The 19715-nt window shown below is 39.5% G+C and overlaps 1 protein-coding gene across 9 annotated transcripts in view; it reads right to left on the reverse strand.

Moving 5' to 3' along the window:
* LOC117328820 overlaps positions 1-19715 on the reverse strand; it is a 106277-nt gene that overhangs the window by 71088 nt on the left and 15474 nt on the right. For all 9 annotated transcript variants that reach the window (XM_033886388.1, XM_033886391.1, XM_033886386.1 and 6 more), the window contains exons 3-6: positions 12954-13054; positions 10094-10159; positions 3992-4076; positions 2937-3353 (exon numbers count right to left, since the gene is read on the reverse strand). In XM_033886388.1, the coding sequence (XP_033742279.1) occupies positions 2937-3353; positions 3992-4076; positions 10094-10159; positions 12954-13054 (669 nt within the window). The remainder of the gene's footprint in view (positions 1-2936; positions 3354-3991; positions 4077-10093; positions 10160-12953; positions 13055-19715) is intronic.

Here is a 19715-nt window from a genome sequence, read left to right on the forward strand (position 1 = left end):
ATACTCACCTTTCCTGAATATATCCATTGTCGCCATCAACATCACACCATACTCACCTTTCCTGAATATATCCATTGTCTCCATCAACATCACACCATACGTATACTCACCTTTCCTGAATATATCCATTGTCTCCATCAACATCACACCATATGTATACTCACCTTTCCTGAATATATCCATTGTCTCCATCAACATCACACCATACGTATACTCACCTTTCCTGAATATATCCATTGTCTCCATCAACATCACACCATATGTATACTCACCTTTCCTGAATATATCCATTGTCTCCATCAACATCACACCATATGTATACTCACCTTTCCTAAATATATCCATTGTCGCCATCAACATTACATTAACTTTTACACCACACAGGTATTTAAATTTTCTATTTGATGTTTTACGAAAAACTTTCAAACAGAATAAACTATTTCCATCATCATAACTCCATTTGCGGTGAACATGCATCCTAATATGAGCACTGCTTCCTCAGCAGTAGAGAACCAATATTGACAGCCTTACCTTATACACTACAGCTTGGTAAAGATTCACGTAGGCTTGATCTAAAATAATGCTCCCAACATCGATTATGATACAGAATTTACCACACAGCGAGACCACTCCAGCCTGACAACTCACACTTTACCATGTTCTTAGCAGCCAGATATGCTTTTAACTTGTTACACAAGTTTACCCATTTATCTGAACAGCACCATATCTCACAGCGACGACAAAGAGCACAACAGTGGCTGTTTACATAAAACACAAGCCAGTGGAATGGCTTATTTACCTTCTCAGCACTGTAAACAGAACAAGAACAGGCGTCCTACTGTGTTAATTCATTTTACATTGACAGTAGTTCTTCCTATTATTTTATGTAACTTAAAATCCACAAACAATCAATGTGGTATTACGGCGATCTTAAGTACAGTGTCAATTTTTGTCTGTCGTTCATTGTATAACAACAAAAGGTCCACTTGGCCCGAACTACCACCTAATTGTTATTTTTATCACATCATTATTTTCTGGCTACTCAGAGAGAATTTCTATATGGTTAAACCTGTCCTTTTTGACATCACGGCCCTTAAATGACCAGGTGCAAATATGCACAACAAAACACAAAATTGGGTTCAACAGCTTGGATTTGATTCTCAATTTATTTAAGAAATAATTAACGATGACTCGTGTATTGCTGCAGGATATACAACTCGGACTCGGATATTTTGCAATTAAATTGATAACGAAGGCCGCAGGCCTGAGTTATTAATTAAAATTGCAAAATATCCGAGTCCGAGTTGTATATCCTGCAACAATACACGAGTCAAAGTTGATTATTTCTATTCTACCATGTACTGTTTAGTTCTGAGATCGACCTCTTTCTAATAGAAAAACAGCAAAGAAACCCCAGGAAAACCTTGTAATTTATTTCTTGAGTATTGCATTATTTGTTGATGAAATATACATTTCTTTACAGGCACTACAGTACTACGATCAAGAGCATATATAATATGGCGTTGAATGTGAAAATTAAAAAAAGGGATAATGAAAAGAAAAAAAAGGGGGCCTCCGTAGGATTCGAACTCGCGTCGTGATAAAAATTTAATGAAAGACTAACCCATTAGCCCACTCGGCTATTGTAACCTTATCAGAAATAAGTGAATATTAGATATATAAAGTTGTAACAGCCGTGACTCACAAGCGTGTATTATTGGCACGAGCGTGCATTATTGGAAAATAATACATGGTTTTAAACCAATCAAAACTGCCGTTGCAAAGCAAACATGGTAGAATATAATTTCACCAATGGTTTAGCTTGGTTCATGTTCTGGTTCAGTTTGGTACATGTTTTAATTTGTAACTTTCTTGATTTGAGTACCACTGTCAATAAGTTTGGTTCTCTACACAAACCAATGTTACAGTGTACTTGCGTTAAGTACTAAATTGTAGCCTGTGTTACATACATAGATACAATGTAGGCAAAATCTGATTGGCTGACAAAATAAAACAGAACATTGAAATACAAAACAAGATGGAGGCTTCTTAACCTTGAGGGATGTCTTTATAAAATGTATTGAATCTCTTTTGTTTCAGGGGTGATGACTGGACCAAAACCACTTTTATACTATAAATCATGAAAATGATCTGTTAATGAATACATTATTCATGTCTATAAACTACTATTGTATTATGAGTCAATGTGAGACGTAGGACATGCATTGGCTCCTACACACACTCACCCTGGTCTCTAGTCAGTCAGCTGTGTTGGACATAGGACATTTATTTGTTCCTGCACACACTCACCTCGGACTCTGGTCAGTCAGTTGTGTTGGACTTAGGACATACATTGGCTCCTACACACTCACCCTGGTTTCTGGTCAGTCAGTTGTGTTGGACTTAGGACATTTATTTGTTCCTACACACTCACCCTGGTCTCTAGTCAGTCAGCTGTGTTGGACTTAGGACATTTATTTGTTCCTACACACTCACCCTGGTCTCTAGTCAGTTGTGTTGGACTTAGGACATTTATTTGTTCCTGCACACACTCACCTCGGACTCTGGTCAGTCAGTTGTGTTGGACTTAGGACATACATTGGCTCCTACACACTCACCCTGGTTTCTGGTCAGTCAGTTGTGTTGGACTTAGGACATTTATTTGTTCCTACACACTCACCCTGGTTTCTGGTCAGTCAGTTGTATTGGACTTAAGACATTTATTAGTTCCTGCACACACTCACCTTGGACTCTAGTCAGTCAGCTGTGTTGGACTTAGGACATTTATTTGTTCCTACACACACTCACCTTGGACGCTGGTCAGTCAGTTGTGTTGGACTTAGGACATTTATTTGTTCCTACACACACTCACCTTGGACGCTGGTCAGTCAGTTGTGTTGGACTTAGGACATTTATTTGTTCCTGCACACACTCACCTCGGACTCTGGTCTGTCCAGGAGTGTCGGACTTAGGACATGAATGTCATCCACAGCATTCTGAGGCAGTTGATTGACGACCACTTTTGTACCAGGGGGCATGTCCGTCACAAAATGTTGATTGAAAACAGTACTTCCATTGAAAAAACTTGCGGAGAGGTATTCACTGACATAATCTGTGTTGGACGGGAGGTCGTGTATGACTGGGGGTCCCCGATTAGGTGTTCCGCCTGCTCTGGATGAAGGTGTTTCGTTTCTGAAGAACTGACGCATACCGTCAGCAGACGACAGTCGTGTCACTTTCTGCTGCTTGGATTTGTCCTTGTCTTTTGAAGACAGTCGAGCACTTCGTGGAGTTTTCATTATTTTCTGCTTGAAATCTTCAGCTTCCTTCATTTGAAAGGACTTACCAAAGCGCTGAAAGTGAGAAAGAAATTTTTTTATAATGCATTGAATAATATAGGATGGACAGACAGGACAACAAGCAAGACAGATTAGTTGAATTGGATGGCTATGTTTACACTTTGACCAAGTACTTTTTGAACATGAACTTGCCCAAAGGACCAGTGATGTATAGTCTTTGCCTATACTATGTATGACAGCAATTTTAGAAATACTCACGGAATGTCAAGTCTTATTCTCGTACCTTTTTAAGTATCTTCACATACATATGGATGACATGGATGATTTTCTTATATATTGCCTTCATTTTGTCAATACTAAAATACAATTACTCTTTCGTTTACAATATTGAATTGTTCTACTTTGTAATAATCAAATATTCATAACAATAGATACTTACTGACAAAGTAACAATCAAACATCAGGTAGGTTTTCCTCTTAATGTTTTCTTATGATAACAAAATTGAAAAAAAAACTCATTTTTGAAATTTTCTTTTTCAAAATTTAATTTCAATAAAATTTATATTTCATTTCAACAAATAACAACTTATATAAAAAGATTTGGGAATGTTTTTAGAGGCAATATTTGATAAAAAAGTTGATAAACAATCAGTCATCACTTCTAGAACAGGTAGTATGATATGAATACTTACTGGTCTAGATGATAAAGTGTGTCTATTCGCCATGTACCAGGAATGAACTTTCTGTAAAGATTCTCTTTGTTTTGCTGTCCGTAATCTGAAAAATAAAACAATTAATTTTGGAAAATAAACAGTACACAGGAAATTTACATTGGTGGGGACACAGTATCCCTGTATACAGTACATTGGTGGGGACACAGTTTCCCTGTATACAGTACATTGGTGGGGACACAGTATCCCTGTATACAGTAAATTTACATTGGTGGGGACACAGTATCCCTGTATACAGTAAATTTACATTGGGTAGACACAGTATCCCTGTATACAGTAAATTTACATTGGTGACAACACAGTATCCCTGTATACAGTAAATTTACATTGGTGACAACAGTATCCCTGTATACAGTACATTTACATTGGTGAGGACACAGTATCCCTGTATACAGTAAATTTACATTGGTGACAACACAGTATCCCTGTATACAGTAAATTTACATTGGTGAGGACACAGTATCCCTGTATACAGTAAATTTACATTGGTGGGGACACAGTATCCCTGTATACAGTACATTGGTGAGGACACAGTATCCCTGTATACAGTAAATTTACATTGGTGGGGACACAGTATCCCTGTATACAGTAAATTTACATTGGGTAGACACAGTATCCCTGTATACAGTAAATTTACATTGGTGACAACACAGTATCCCTGTATACAGTAAATTTACATTGGTGACAACACAGTATCCCTGTATACAGTACATTTACATTGGTGAGGACACAGTATCCCTGTATACAGTAAATTTACATTGGTGACAACACAGTATCCCTGTATACAGTAAATTTACATTGGTGAGGACACAGTATCCCTGTATACAGTAAATTTACATTGGTGGGGACACAGTATCCCTGTATACAGTACATTGGTGAGGACACAGTATCCCTGTATACAGTAAATTTACATTGGTGGGGACACAGTATCCCTGTATACAGTACATTGGTGGGGACACAGTATCCCTGTATACAGTAAATTTACATTGGTGGGGACACAGTATCCCTGTATACAGTAAATTTACATTGGGTAGACACAGTATCCCTGTATACAGTAAATTTACATTGGTGACAACACAGTATCCCTGTATACAGTAAATTTACATTGGTGACAACAGTATCCCTGTATACAGTACATTTACATTGGTGAGGACACAGTATCCCTGTATACAGTAAATTTACATTGGTGACAACACAGTATCCCTGTATACAGTAAATTTACATTGGTGAGGACACAGTATCCCTGTATACAGTAAATTTACATTGGTGGGGACACAGTATCCCTGTATACAGTACATTGGTGAGGACACAGTATCCCTGTATACAGTAAATTTACATTGGTGGGGACACAGTATCCCTGTATACAGTAAATTTACATTGGGTAGACACAGTATCCCTGTATACAGTAAATTTACATTGGTGACAACACAGTATCCCTGTATACAGTAAATTTACATTGGTGACAACACAGTATCCCTGTATACAGTACATTTACATTGGTGAGGACACAGTATCCCTGTATACAGTAAATTTACATTGGTGACAACACAGTATCCCTGTATACAGTAAATTTACATTGGTGAGGACACAGTATCCCTGTATACAGTAAATTTACATTGGTGGGGACACAGTATCCCTGTATACAGTACATTGGTGAGGACACAGTATCCCTGTATACAGTAAATTTACATTGGTGGGGACACAGTATCCCTGTATACAGTACATTGGTGGGGACACAGTATCCCTGTATACAGTAAATTTACATTGGTGGGGACACAGTATCCCTGTATACAGTACATTGGTGGGGACACAGTATCCCTGTATACAGTACATTGGTGAGGACACAGTATCTCTGTATACAGTACATTGGTGGGGACACAGTATCCCTGTATACAGTACATTGGTGGGGACACAGTATCCCTGTATACAGTACATTGGTGGGGACACAGTATCCCTGTATACAGTACATTGGTGAGGACACAGTATCTCTGTATACAGTACATTGGTGGGGACACAGTATCCCTGTATACAGTACATTGGTGGGGACACAGTATCCCTGTATACAGTACATTGGTGGGGACACAGTATCCCTGTATACAGTAAATTTACATTGGTGGGGACACAGTATCCCTGTATACAGTAAATTTACATTGGTGGGGACACAGTATCCCTGTATACAGTACATTGGTGGGGACACAGTATCCCTGTATACAGTACATTGGTGGGGACACAGTATCCCTGTATACAGTACATTGGTGGGGACACAGTATCCCTGTATACAGTACATTGGTGGGGACACAGTATCCCTGTATACAGTACATTGGTGGGGACACAGTATCTCTGTATACAGTACATTGGTGGGGACACAGTATCCCTGTATACAGTACATTGGTGAGGACACAGTATCCCTGTATACAGTAAATTTACATTGGTGGGGACACAGTATCCCTGTATACAGTACATTGGTGTGTACACAGTATCCCTGTATACAGTACATTGGTGGGACACAGTATCCCTGTATACAGTACATTGGTGGGGACACAGAATCCCTGTATACAGTAAATTTACATTGGTGGGGACACAGTATCCCTGTATACAGTACATTGGTGGGGACACAGTATCCCTGTATACAGTACATTGGTGGGGACACAGTATCCCTGTATACAGTAAATTTACATTGGTGGGGACACAGTATCCCTGTATACAGTACATTGGTGGGGACACAGTATCCCTGTATACAGTACATTGGTGGGGACACAGTATCCCTGTATACAGTACATTGGTGGGACACAGTATCCCTGTATACAGTAAATTTACATTGGTGAGGACACAGTATCCCTGTATACAGTAAATTTACATTGGTGGGGACACAGTATCTCTGTATACAGTAAATTTACATTGGTGGGGACACAGTATCCCTGTATACAGTAAATTTACATTGGTGGGGACACAGTATCCCTGTATACAGTAAATTTACATTGGTGGGGACACAGTATCTCTGTATACAGTAAATTTACATTGGTGGGACACAGTATCTCTGTATACAGTACATTGGTGGGGACACAGTATCCCTGTATACAGTAAATTTACATTGGTGGGACACAGTATCTCTGTATACAGTACATTGGTGGGGACACAGTATCCCTGTATACAGTACATTGGTGGGGACACAGTATCTCTGTATACAGTACATTGGTGGGGACACAGTATCCCTGTATACAGTACATTGGTGGGGACACAGTATCTCTGTATACAGTAAATTTACATTGGTGACAACACAGTATCCCTGTATACAGTAAATTTACATTGGTGACAACACAGTATCCCTGTATACAGTAAATTTACATTGGTGAGGACACAGTATCCCTGTATACAGTAAATTTACATTGGTGGGGACACAGTATCCCTGTATACAGTAAATTTACATTGGTGGGGACACAGTATCCCTGTATACAGTAAATTTACATTGGTGGGGACACAGTATCCCTGTATACAGTACATTTACATTGGTGGGGACACAGTATCCCTGTATACAGTACATTGGTGGGGACACAGTATTCCTGTATACAGTACCTTGGTAGGGACACAGTATCCCTGTATACAGTACATTGGTGGGGACACAGTATCTCTGTATACAGTAAATTTACATTGGTGACAACACAGTATCCCTGTATACAGTAAATTTACATTGGTGACAACACAGTATCCCTGTATACAGTAAATTTACATTGGTGAGGACACAGTATCCCTGTATACAGTAAATTTACATTGGTGGGGACACAGTATCCCTGTATACAGTAAATTTACATTGGTGGGGACACAGTATCCCTGTATACAGTAAATTTACATTGGTGGGGACACAGTATCCCTGTATACAGTAAATTTACATTGGTGGGGACACAGTATCCCTGTATACAGTACATTGGTGGGGACACAGTATTCCTGTATACAGTACCTTGGTAGGGACACAGTATCCCTGTATACAGTACATTGGTGGGGACACAGTATCTCTGTATACAGTACATTGGTGGGGACACAGTATCTCTGTATACAGTACATTGGTGGGGACACAGTATGTCTGTATACAGTACATTGGTGGGGACACAGTATCCCTGTATACAGTACATTGGTGGGGACACAGTATCCCTGTATACAGTACATTGGTGAGGACACAGTATCCCTGTATACAGTACATTGGTGGGGACACAGTATCCCTGTATACAGTACATTGGTGGGGACACAGTATCCCTGTATACAGTACATTGGTGGGACACAGTATCTCTGTATACAGTACATTGGTGGGGACACAGTATCTCTGTATACAGTAAATTTACATTGGTGGGGACACAGTATCCCTGTATACAGTACATTGGTGGGGACACAGTATCTCTGTATACAGTACATTGGTGGGGACACAGTATCTCTGTATACAGTAAATTTACATTGGTGGGGACACAGTATCCCTGTATACAGTACATTGGTGGGGACACAGTATCCCTGTATACAGTACATTGGTGGGGACACAGTATCTCTGTATACAGTACATTGGTGGGGACACAGTATCTCTGTATACAGTACATTGGTGGGGACACAGTATCCCTGTATACAGTAAATTTACATTGGTGGGGACACAGTATCCCTGTATACAGTAAATTTACATTGGTGGGGATACAGTATCCCTGTATACAGTACATTGGTGGGGACACAGTATCCCTGTATACAGTACATTGGTGGGGACACAGTATCCCTGTATACAGTACATTGGTGGGGACACAGTATCCCTGTATACAGTAAATTTACATTGGTGGGGACACAGTATCCCTGTATACAGTACATTGGTGGGGACACAGTATCCCTGTATACAGTACATTGGTGGGGACACAGTATCCCTGTATACAGTACATTGGTGGGGACACAGTATCTCTGTATACAGTACATTGGTGGGGACACAGTATCTCTGTATACAGTACATTGGTGGGGACACAGTATCCCTGTATACAGTAAATTTACATTGGTGGGGACACAGTATCCCTGTATACAGTACATTGGTGGGGACACAGTATCCCTGTATACAGTAAATTTACATTGGTGGGGACACAGTATCCCTGTATACAGTACATTGGTGGGGACACAGTATCCCTGTATACAGTACATTGGTGGGGACACAGTATCCCTGTATACAGTACATTGGTGGGGACACAGTATCCCTGTATACAGTACATTGGTGGGGACACAGTATCCCTGTATACAGTAAATTTACATTGGTGGGGATACAGTATCCCTGTATACAGTACATTGGTGGGGACACAGTATCCCTGTATACAGTACATTGGTGGGGACACAGTATCCCTGTATACAGTACATTGGTGGGGACACAGTATCCCTGTATACAGTACATTGGTGGGGACACAGTATCCCTGTATACAGTAAATTTACATTGGTGGGGACACAGTATCCCTGTATACAGTACATTGGTGGGGACACAGTATCCCTGTATACAGTACATTGGTGGGGACACAGTATCCCTGTATACAGTACATTGGTGGGGACACAGTATCTCTGTATACAGTACATTGGTGGGGACACAGTATCTCTGTATACAGTACATTGGTGGGGACACAGTATCCCTGTATACAGTAAATTTACATTGGTGGGGATACAGTATCCCTGTATACAGTACATTGGTGGGGACACAGTATCCCTGTATACAGTACATTGGTGGGGACACAGTATCCCTGTATACAGTACATTGGTGGGGACACAGTATCCCTGTATACAGTAAATTTACATTGGTGGGGACACAGTATCCCTGTATACAGTACATTGGTGGGGACACAGTATCCCTGTATACAGTACATTGGTGGGGACACAGTATCCCTGTATACAGTACATTGGTGGGGACACAGTATCCCTGTATACAGTAAATTTACATTGGTGGGGACACAGTATCCCTGTATACAGTAAATTTACATTGGTGGGGACACAGTATCCCTGTATACAGTACATTGGTGGGGACACAGTATCCCTGTATAAAGGATTTACATCGGGACGACCAACACTTACTGTTTTACTTCTGATAACATTTTGACCAGGACATGATAAAACTTGGTATCTCTCGCAGCCTTTTCACTAAAACAGAAAAAAACAAAGATAAAAACTTTGTCATTTATCCACACGTCACTCTAGACATACAATATTAATTGAGACTAAATCATACAACATAATAAACAGTTAAACCATGTCTACTCTGAAATCTAGAAAAAATTCATTCTTTACGAATATTGGAGACTGGAATACTGGAGAAGGCTTGGTGGGAGGGGGGCAACGTGTTTGAGATATTTGCCTCCTCATTTAATGGATGTACGTCTTGTTGTTAAATGCTAGCAAGGCCTGTCCTGACACTAGGTATATACGAGTATTTTATGTACCTCCGTCAAACAGATCTTTGCAATTATTGTACATAAATCAATAAAAATAATCAAAAGATATTAAATCACCCACCACTGACAAAGTGGAGGAGCTAAAATTCACTGATCAATGTCTGTGTTGCTGAGGGATACAATAATGTATCTTTATCATAGTGTTGATCAACAGAGACAGAGAATCTGAGTATGCTGATAAATTTACAATTCCTTAAAATATATATTGGGAAAATAAATATGTATTGTTAAATTTTCATTCTTTTTTTTATACTTCAATTTCTTTTTAAATTAATTAACTGCCAAAGATTGTACATAAATTTGAAGGTGTAACAAATGAGAAATTGATTGTTGATGGTAGTGGCAAAAATATTTAATGTCAACACCACTACAGGAGGCAATAGACTGTTCCAGGTAAGTGAAAAGGAATTAGATCAAGTTTGAAATGAGGGGTTGAAGGATATTAAACACCCTTGTGGATAATACCAAGTTGTACATATCCCTTCTCAAACAACCTTATCAATGTATACAGAATCACACCTGCGGGGTGCCAGATCTGTGCAAGTCACGTCAGCTTATCTCAAACATTTATTGAAAATTTAAAATATGACATATACATAAAATTAAATAACTAGATATATTTTGAAAATAAAATTCCAAAAATAATTATTTATGAAAGCCTTTTATCTACATTAAACTAGTTAAAAATAATCATAACCAGAATACATTATCTGTATGGCGGCCCACTAGTACTTCTGTCCGACTATTGACTAACATTACATTTAAGATCAAGCAGACCAATCTAAGCAGAAGAAAACCCAGTGCCCCCTGTATATGTCAGGTGGTGAGATAAGTAGTGTAAATGAAGAGAATTAAATCACAGGTGATATCCAAAGTAGGATTTGTCAGGATGATCAATACGGCAGTGGTAATATTCCTACTGGTCGTAGTGTAGTCAGGATCAGGGCCTGGTATTCCTACTGGTCGTAGTGTAGTCAGGATCGGGGCCTGGTATTCCTACTGGTCGTAGTGTAGTCAGGATCGGGGCCTGGTATTCCTACTGGTCGTAGTGTAGTCAGGATCGGGGTGTGGTATTCCTACTGGTCGTAGTGTAGTCAGGATCGGGGGTCTGGTATTCCTACTGGTCGTGGTGTAGTCAGGATCAGGGCCTGGTATTCCTACTGGTCGTAGTGTAGTCAGGATCGGGGCCTGGTATTCCTACTGGTCGTAGTGTAGTCAGGATCGGGGCCTGGTATTCCTACTGGTCGTAGTGTAGTCAGGATCGGGGCCTGGTATTCCTACTGGTCGTAGTGTAGTCAGGATCGGGGCCTGGTATTCCTACTGGTCGTAGTGTAGTCAGGATGGGGGGTCTGGTATTCCTACTGGTTGTAGTGTAGTCAGGATCGGGGCCTGGTATTCCTACTGGTCGTAGTGTAGTCAGGATCGGGGTCTGGTATTCCTACTGGTCGTAGTGAAGTCAGGATCGGGACCTGGTATTCCTACTGGTCGTGGTGTAGTCAGGATCGGGGCCTGGTATTCCTACTGGTCGTAGTGTAGTCAGGATCGGGGCCTGGTATTCCTACTAGTCGTAGTGTAGTCAGGATCGGGGCCTGGTATTCCTACTGGTCGTAGTGTAGTCAGGATCGGGGCCTGGTATTCCTACTGGTCGTAGTGTAGTCAGGATCGGGGCCTGGTATTCCTACTGGTCGTAGTGTAGTCAGGATCGGGGCCTGGTAGTGCTACTGGTCGTAGTGTAGTCAGGATCGGGGGTCTGGTATTCCTACTGGTCGTAGTGTAGTCAGGATCGGGGCCTGGTATTCCTACTGGTCGTGGTGTAGTCAGGATCAGGGCCTGGTATTCCTACTGGTCATAGTGTAGTCAGGATCGGGGCCTGGTATTCCTACTGGTCGTAGTGTAGTCAGGATCGGGGCCTGGTATTCCTACTGGTCGTGGTGTAGTCAGGATCGGGGCGTGGTATTCCTACTGGTCGTAGTGTAGTCAGGAACGGGGCGTGGTATTCCTACTAAAAACCTTAATTTTTCACCTAATACTAATCTGGTTTCAATCATTTGTGGGTTATGACCTTAAATATTGGTCAAAGTAATTTCTTTTTGCAAACTGTATGTTGACTGTTATCACAGAAGCATTTTAGTCCAATATCAAGAGTAGGTCTCTAGGTTAATATGAAAAAAATATGCTATAACTATGAAATCTGTGACCTAGAATGTGTCTTTTTTTTAACAAACTTCCTGAGATTGTATTCCAGAAAACCAAATATCATGACCTACAACCTGACCTTCCTGAAAAGAAGTCACCTGAACAAAAATTGTGAGACTGGATGAGTGTCAGACTGGGGCTAAAGCTCACTTGACCTTCAAGCAGATGAGCAAAAGTTCATTGCCTTACAATCAGGTGGTTTATAAATATGGACAAGCCATCTTACAGAGATATGTCACTCTATAGAAACCACAATTTGTTTAAGAAAGGCTGATTTTATAACTTACAGGAGGTCACGAGCCTTCCCAGTCAGGTGGGCCAATTTGAGGTCACGATGGTGCTCCTCTATGGCCCCATACATGTCCTTGAACTCCTGGACTCCCATCAGCTGCAATATACAAGATACAAGTAGAATAATCATAAAGAACTGACCTTTACGTTGGACCTTGACTACCAACTCCATTATGAACAAGATAAATGTTTCTACATAATGATGAATTTTACATTATGAAAGGGTGTTGGGTCTACATCATCTGCCTGACACCATATAGGTTTCCTCTGTGAACTTCAGTTACCTCCCTAAGAAGTCTGGACATGCAGTGAGAAACACTGGACACTTCCGTCAAGGCCAACAAGAGTGATTCATATTTTATATAACTTCATGTTTTCTTCAAAATTAAAAATAATTGCTGCCCATGTGTGTTGATATTGTTGTATTATTTATTGTGTGTCAATGTTGTTGTATATTTTGTTGTGTGTCAATGTTGTATATTTTGTTGTGTGTCAATGTTGTATATTTTGTTGTGTGTCAATGTTGTTGTATATTTTGTTGTGTGTCAATGTTGTTGTATATTTTGTTGTGTGTCAATGTTGTTGTATATTTTGTTGTGTGTTATTGTTGTTGTATATTTTGCTGTGTGTCAATGTTGTTGTATATTTTGTTGTATGTCAGTGTTGTTGTATATTTTGTTGTATGTCAATGTTGTTGTATATTTTGTTGTGTATCAATGTTGTTGTATATTTTGTTGTATGTCAATGTTGTTGTATATTTTGTTGTATTTCAATGCTGTTGTATATTTTGTTGTGTATCAATGCTGTTGTATATTTTGTTGTGTGTCAATGCTGTTGTATATTTTGTTGTGTGTCAATGTTGTATATTTTGTTGTATGTCAATGTTGTTGTATATTTTGCTGTATGTCAATGTTGTTGTATATTTTGTTGTATGTCAATGTTGTATATTTTGTTGTGTGTCAATGTTGCTGTATTATTTATGGTGTGTCAATGCTGTTGTATATTTTGTTGTGCATTAATGTTGTTGTATATTTTGTTGTATGTCAATGTTGTTGTATATTTTGTTGTATTTCAATGCTGTTGTATATTTTGTTGTGTATCAATGCTGTTGTATATTTTGTTGTGTGTCAATGCTGTTGTATATTTTGTTGTGTGTCAATGTTGTATATTTTGTTGTATGTCAATGTTGTTGTATATTTTGTTGTATGTCAATGTTGTTGTATATTTTGTTGTATGTCAATGTTGTTGTATATTTTGTTGTGTGTTAATGCTGTTGTATATTTTATTGTGTGTCAATGTTGTATATTTTGTTGTGTGTCAATGCTGTTGTATATTTTGTTGTGTGTCAATGGTGTTGTATATTTTGTTGTGTGTCAATGTTGTTGTATATTTTGTTTTATGTCAATGTTGTTGTATATTTTGCTGTGTGTCAATGTTGTTGTATATTTTGTTGTGTCAGTGCTGTTGTATATTTTATTGTGTGTCAATGTTGTATATTTTGTTGTGTGTCAATGCTGTTGTATATTTTGTTGTGCGTTAATGGTGTTGTATATTTTGTTGTGTGTCAATGTTGTATATTTTGTTGTATGTCAATGTTGTTGTATATTTTGTTGTGTGTCAAATGCAATGTTGTATATTTTGTTGTATGTCAATGTTGTTGTATTATTTATTGTGTGTCAATGTTGTTGTATATTTTGTTGTGTGTCAATGTTGTATATTTTGTTGTATGTCAACGTTGTTGTATATTTTGTTGTATGTCAATGATGTTGTATTATTTATGGTGTGTCAATATTGTATATTTTGTTGTGTCAATGTTGTATATTTTGTTGTGTGTCAATGTTGTTGTATATTTTGTTGTGTGTCAATGTTGTTGTATATTTTGTTGTATGTCAATGTTGTTGTATATTTTGTTGTGTGTCAATATTGTATATTTTGTTGTGTCAATGTTGTATATTTTGTTGTGTGTCAATGTTGTTGTATATTTTGTTGTGTGTCAATGTTGTATATTTTGTTGTGTGTCAATGTTGTTGTATATTTTGCTGTATGTCAATGTTGTTGTATATTTTGTTGTGTGTCAATATTGTATATTTTGTTGTGTCAATGTTGTATATTTTGCTGTGTGTCAATGTTGTTGTATATTTTGTTGTGTGTCAATGTTGTATATTTTGTTGTGTGTCAATGTTGTTGTATATTTTGTTGTGTGTCAATGTTGTATATTTTGTTGTGTGTCAATGCTGTGATCCATTCCCTGTAATACTTGTTATCATTCAGGTAACAGAGATTAAACTGTTATAATCTATACCCACAATCTATGTAAAGCTATCCTTACATCAGATCAAATTTCCTTTTTTATCATATTCATGCCTTTCCTTTTTCGTCTGGTTTCTTTTTAATTTAACATGTATTGATCTTTTCAAGTACATATATCCAAAACCTTTGATACCGAGCAGTTTTATAAGGACTGGTGTGCTACCTAATACCTACTACTGCAGACCAATATAATATACATATTTGATTAGTGTATATAGGAGATCAAAGTACCTTGTTAAAGAAAACCCCCATAATACTGTCAAAGTAATCGTGTTTGATATAAACATGATAAATGTCTGAACAGGAAAAAATGTACAGAGACTTACGGGTGTAGCATGTACAATATATTGCATCACTGATCACTTAAATGTTTTTAGCTTGATAAAAAATGAGGAATATAATCTAAATCACTTTTTTCAACAATATACATGTATTAGTTAGAATTTATGAAATATAATAAAGTTCAAATAAAATCCAAGGTAAGAAATTAAGTAAAGCCAACAAATTACAATATTTTAATTAAGTCAATTACCTGTAAAATGTTCAATTGGTACACTGATATTTTGGAACTTATCGCCCATCACATTTAATGTTTGCTCTGATAATTACTTTGTAATTACTGTGATACCAATCATACTAAAAACTGAGAGAAATTTTTGGTAATTGATTAAAAGTCGTAACCTTTGTAATGTTTAATGGAGAGTCATACATTGTATGGCAAGATTCCGGGTCATAGTGGTCAAAGCTTTTATCTGTTTTATATAGATGTTTACATACATATGACAGCTGTAATGTGATGTGTATATCTTGTTGGCGACAGGGCTCATAGTTTATGTATTTAGCTCTTAAATAGCAAGGACTGCCTTTATCATCAAATACAATCAGTCAAAATTCAAATATTGATTTCTATATCAACATGATAAATGTACAGAGAATTTCTATAGCATATATTGAATGTGATTAAGAACAAACTTCTAATACTTACAAATGCAAGCTAAATAAAACACTATTCAACAAATATTGATATTTTAATTTAGAATCATTACGGTCACAGAAGGAATATGGTAAAAGGTTTTTGGTTTGGTGTGTAACTTTTTGAAAAGTGATCGATATACAGACTTCAGATTTATACATATTTGAATGAGAACTTTACATAACTTACAATCTGATTTACATATATTTAAACATTCTGTTAGGCTGTATATTACTGTTGTCAGTCTGAACTATAATACTTGGTATTGATCACGACACCAGACTAGAAGTTCCACTTTGAACCCCTAGCTAGCCTCTGCCCTATGGTAGTAAAATGTTTCTATATTCTACCAACCAGATTTGATGAAAATCCTTTCCATCAACCAGAAACATTTCATTTTTAGATCTCTAATTCCTGTATTGGGCCCTGTCTATCTCACAGTCCCACTGGCAGGTCCGAGTTTGTACCAGAGTCTATTCAACTCAAGGATGTTTCAAACCAAATATGGTCAAAATCCATTTAAGCATTCTAGACAAGAAGTATTATAAACAAAATATTGACAAAAGATAGATCCAGCACCATGGCAAAAGCTGTCCAAATTGTTCAAACAAGATATCTATTTCTGTTATTGATCATTCTTGTAATACCATATTCATGTCATGTAACAATACAGAAAGAAACTGTATAATCTGTGCTTTGTTTAACTGCATCAAAATGAAGTTTTGTTATATGCAGATATGTATCATCAATTTTCTGGCAAATTAGCTCTTAATATATATACACTTTTGAAGTATTCTTTGAAAGGGATGAATATATTTGTAACGAACTAATTGACTGCAGGTAGAGTGTCAGAATTGTATCTGCTGCCCTAATTGCATGAATCCTATAAGATCTGACTAAATTTGGGAACTTATCTTGTCTATTCTTTTTACAGAACATTCTCTTTCCTATTAATGTCTCAGCTAATACTGTCAAACATCTAGTTGAGGGTTTCTCTTTGAGAAAGGTTTTGGGTTCTGTCCCCTGGCCTTTAGTTAAGTGTTCCCCTGTGAGAAAGGCTTTGGGTTCTGTCCCCTGACCTTAAGCTGGGTGTTCTCCTGTGAGAAAGGCTTTGGGTTCTGTCCCCTGGCCTTTAGTATAGTGTTCCCCTGTGAGAAAGGCTTTGGGTTCTGTCCCCTGACCTTAAGCTGGGTGTTCTCCTGTGGGAAAGGCTTTGGGTTCTGTCCCCTGACCTTCAGTTAAGTGTTCCCCTGTGAGAAAGGCTTTGGGTTCTGTCCCCTGACCTTTAGTTGAGCGTGCCCCTTTGAGAAAGGCTTTGGGTTCTGTCCCCTGGCCTTTAGTTGAGTGTTTGGCTTTGGGTCCTGTCCCCTGACCTTTAGTTAGGTGTTCCTCTGTGAGAAAGGCTTTGGGTTCTGTCCCCTGACCTTTAGTTGAGCGTGCCCCTTTGAGAAAGACTTTGGGTTCTGTCCCCTGGCCTTTAGTTGAGTATTCCCCTGTGAGAAAGGCTTTGGGTTCTGTCCCCTGGCCTTTAGTTGAGTGTTCACCCCTGTGAGAAAGGCTTTGGGTTCTGACCCCTGGCCTTTAGTTGAGTGTTCCCCTGTGAAGAAGGCTTTGGGTTCTGACCCCTGGCCTTTAGTTAAGTGTTCCCCTGTGAGAAAGGCTTTGGGTTCTGTCCCCTGGCCTTTAGTTAAGTGTTCCCCTGTGAGGAAGGCTTTGGGTTCTGTCCCCTGGCCTTTAGTTGAGTATTCCCCTTTGAGAAAGGCTTTGGGTTCTGTCCCCTGGCCTTTAGTTGAGTGTTCCCCTGTGAGAAAGGCTTTGGGTTCTGTCCCCTGGCCTTTAGTTGAGTATTCCCCTGTGATGAAGGCTTTGGGTTCTGTCCCCTGGCCTTCAGTTGAGTATTCCCCTTTGAGAAAGGCTTTGGGTTCTGTCCCCTGGCCTTTAGTTTAGTGTTCCCCTGTGAGAAAGGCTTTGGGTTCTGTCCCCTGGCCTTTAGTTAAGTGTTCCCCTGTGATGAAGGCTTTGGGTTCCGTCCCCTGGTGTTTAGTTAAGTGTTCCCCTGTGATGAAGGCTTTGGGTTCTGTCCCCTGGCCTTTAGTTTAGTGTTCCCCTGTGAGAAAGACTTTGGGTTCTGTCCCCTGGCCTTTAGTTAAGTATTCCCCTGTGAGAAAGGCTTTGGGTTCTGTCCCCTGACCTTTAGTTAAGTATTCCCCTGTGAGAAAGGCTTTGGGTTCTGTCCCCTGGCCTTTAGTTGAGTGTTTCCCTGTGAGAAAGGCTTTGGGTTCTGTCCCCTGGCCTTTAGTTGAGTGTTTCCCTTTGAGAAAGGCTTTGGGTTCTGTCCCCTGGCCTTTAGTTGAGTGTTCCCCTGTGAGAAAGGCTTTGGGTTCTGTCCCCTGGCCTTTAGTTGAGTATTCCCCTGTGATGAAGGCTTTGGGTTCTGTCCCCTGGCCTTCAGTTGAGTATTCCCCTTTGAGAAAGGCTTTGGGTTCTGTCCCCTGGCCTTTAGTTTAGTGTTCCCCTGTGAGAAAGGCTTTGGGTTCTGTCCCCTGGCCTTTAGTTAAGTGTTCCCCTGTGATGAAGGCTTTGGGTTCCGTCCCCTGGTGTTTAGTTAAGTGTTCCCCTGTGATGAAGGCTTTGGGTTCTGTCCCCTGGCCTTTAGTTTAGTGTTCCCCTGTGAGAAAGGCTTTGGGTTCTGTCCCCTGGCCTTTAGTTAAGTATTCCCCTGTGAGAAAGGCTTTGGGTTCTGTCCCCTGACCTTTAGTTAAGTATTCCCCTGTGAGAAAGGCTTTGGGTTCTGTCCCCTGGCCTTTAGTTGAGTGTTTCCCTGTGAGAAAGGCTTTGGGTTCTGTCCCCTGGCCTTTAGTTGAGTGTTTCCCTTTGAGAAAGGCTTTGGGTTCTGTCCCCTGGCCTTTAGTTAAGTGTTCCCCTGTGAGAAAGGCTTTGGGTTCTGTCCCCTGGCCTTTAGTTTAGTGTTCCCCTGTGAGAAAGGCTTTGGGGTCTGTCCCCTGGCCTTTAGTTGAGTATTCCCCTGTGAGAAAGACTTTGGGTTCTGTCCCCTGGCCTTTAGTTTAGTGTTCCCCTGTGAGAAAGGCTTTGGGTTCTGTCCCCTGGCCTTTAGTTGAGTATTCCCCTGTGAGGAAGGCTTTGGGTTCTGTCCCCTGGCCTTTAGTTGAGTATTCCCCTGTGAGGAAGGCTTTGGGTTCTGTCCCCTGGCCTTTAGTTGAGCGTGCCCCTTTGAGAAAGGCTTTGGGTTCTGTCCTGATCAAAAAGTCTATAGAAATGGTACTTGTTACTCCTGCTTAGCACTGAGCTTTTTTGGGAGTTGGTCGTCTGCTTTGCCCATTGTCAGGATAAAGTGACCAGGTGGGCTGGTGGGGTGTACATGTTCTGCTGGTTGTCTTTGGCAGTATGCTTCAGTGAGGCAGCACTATACAGTCCATAAATGACAATAGCTGTTGATAGGGCATTAACAATACAA

The sequence above is a fragment of the Pecten maximus genome, chromosome 6, assembly GCF_902652985.1.
Source record: "Pecten maximus chromosome 6, xPecMax1.1, whole genome shotgun sequence".
Lineage (NCBI taxonomy): Eukaryota > Metazoa > Mollusca > Bivalvia > Pectinida > Pectinidae > Pecten > Pecten maximus.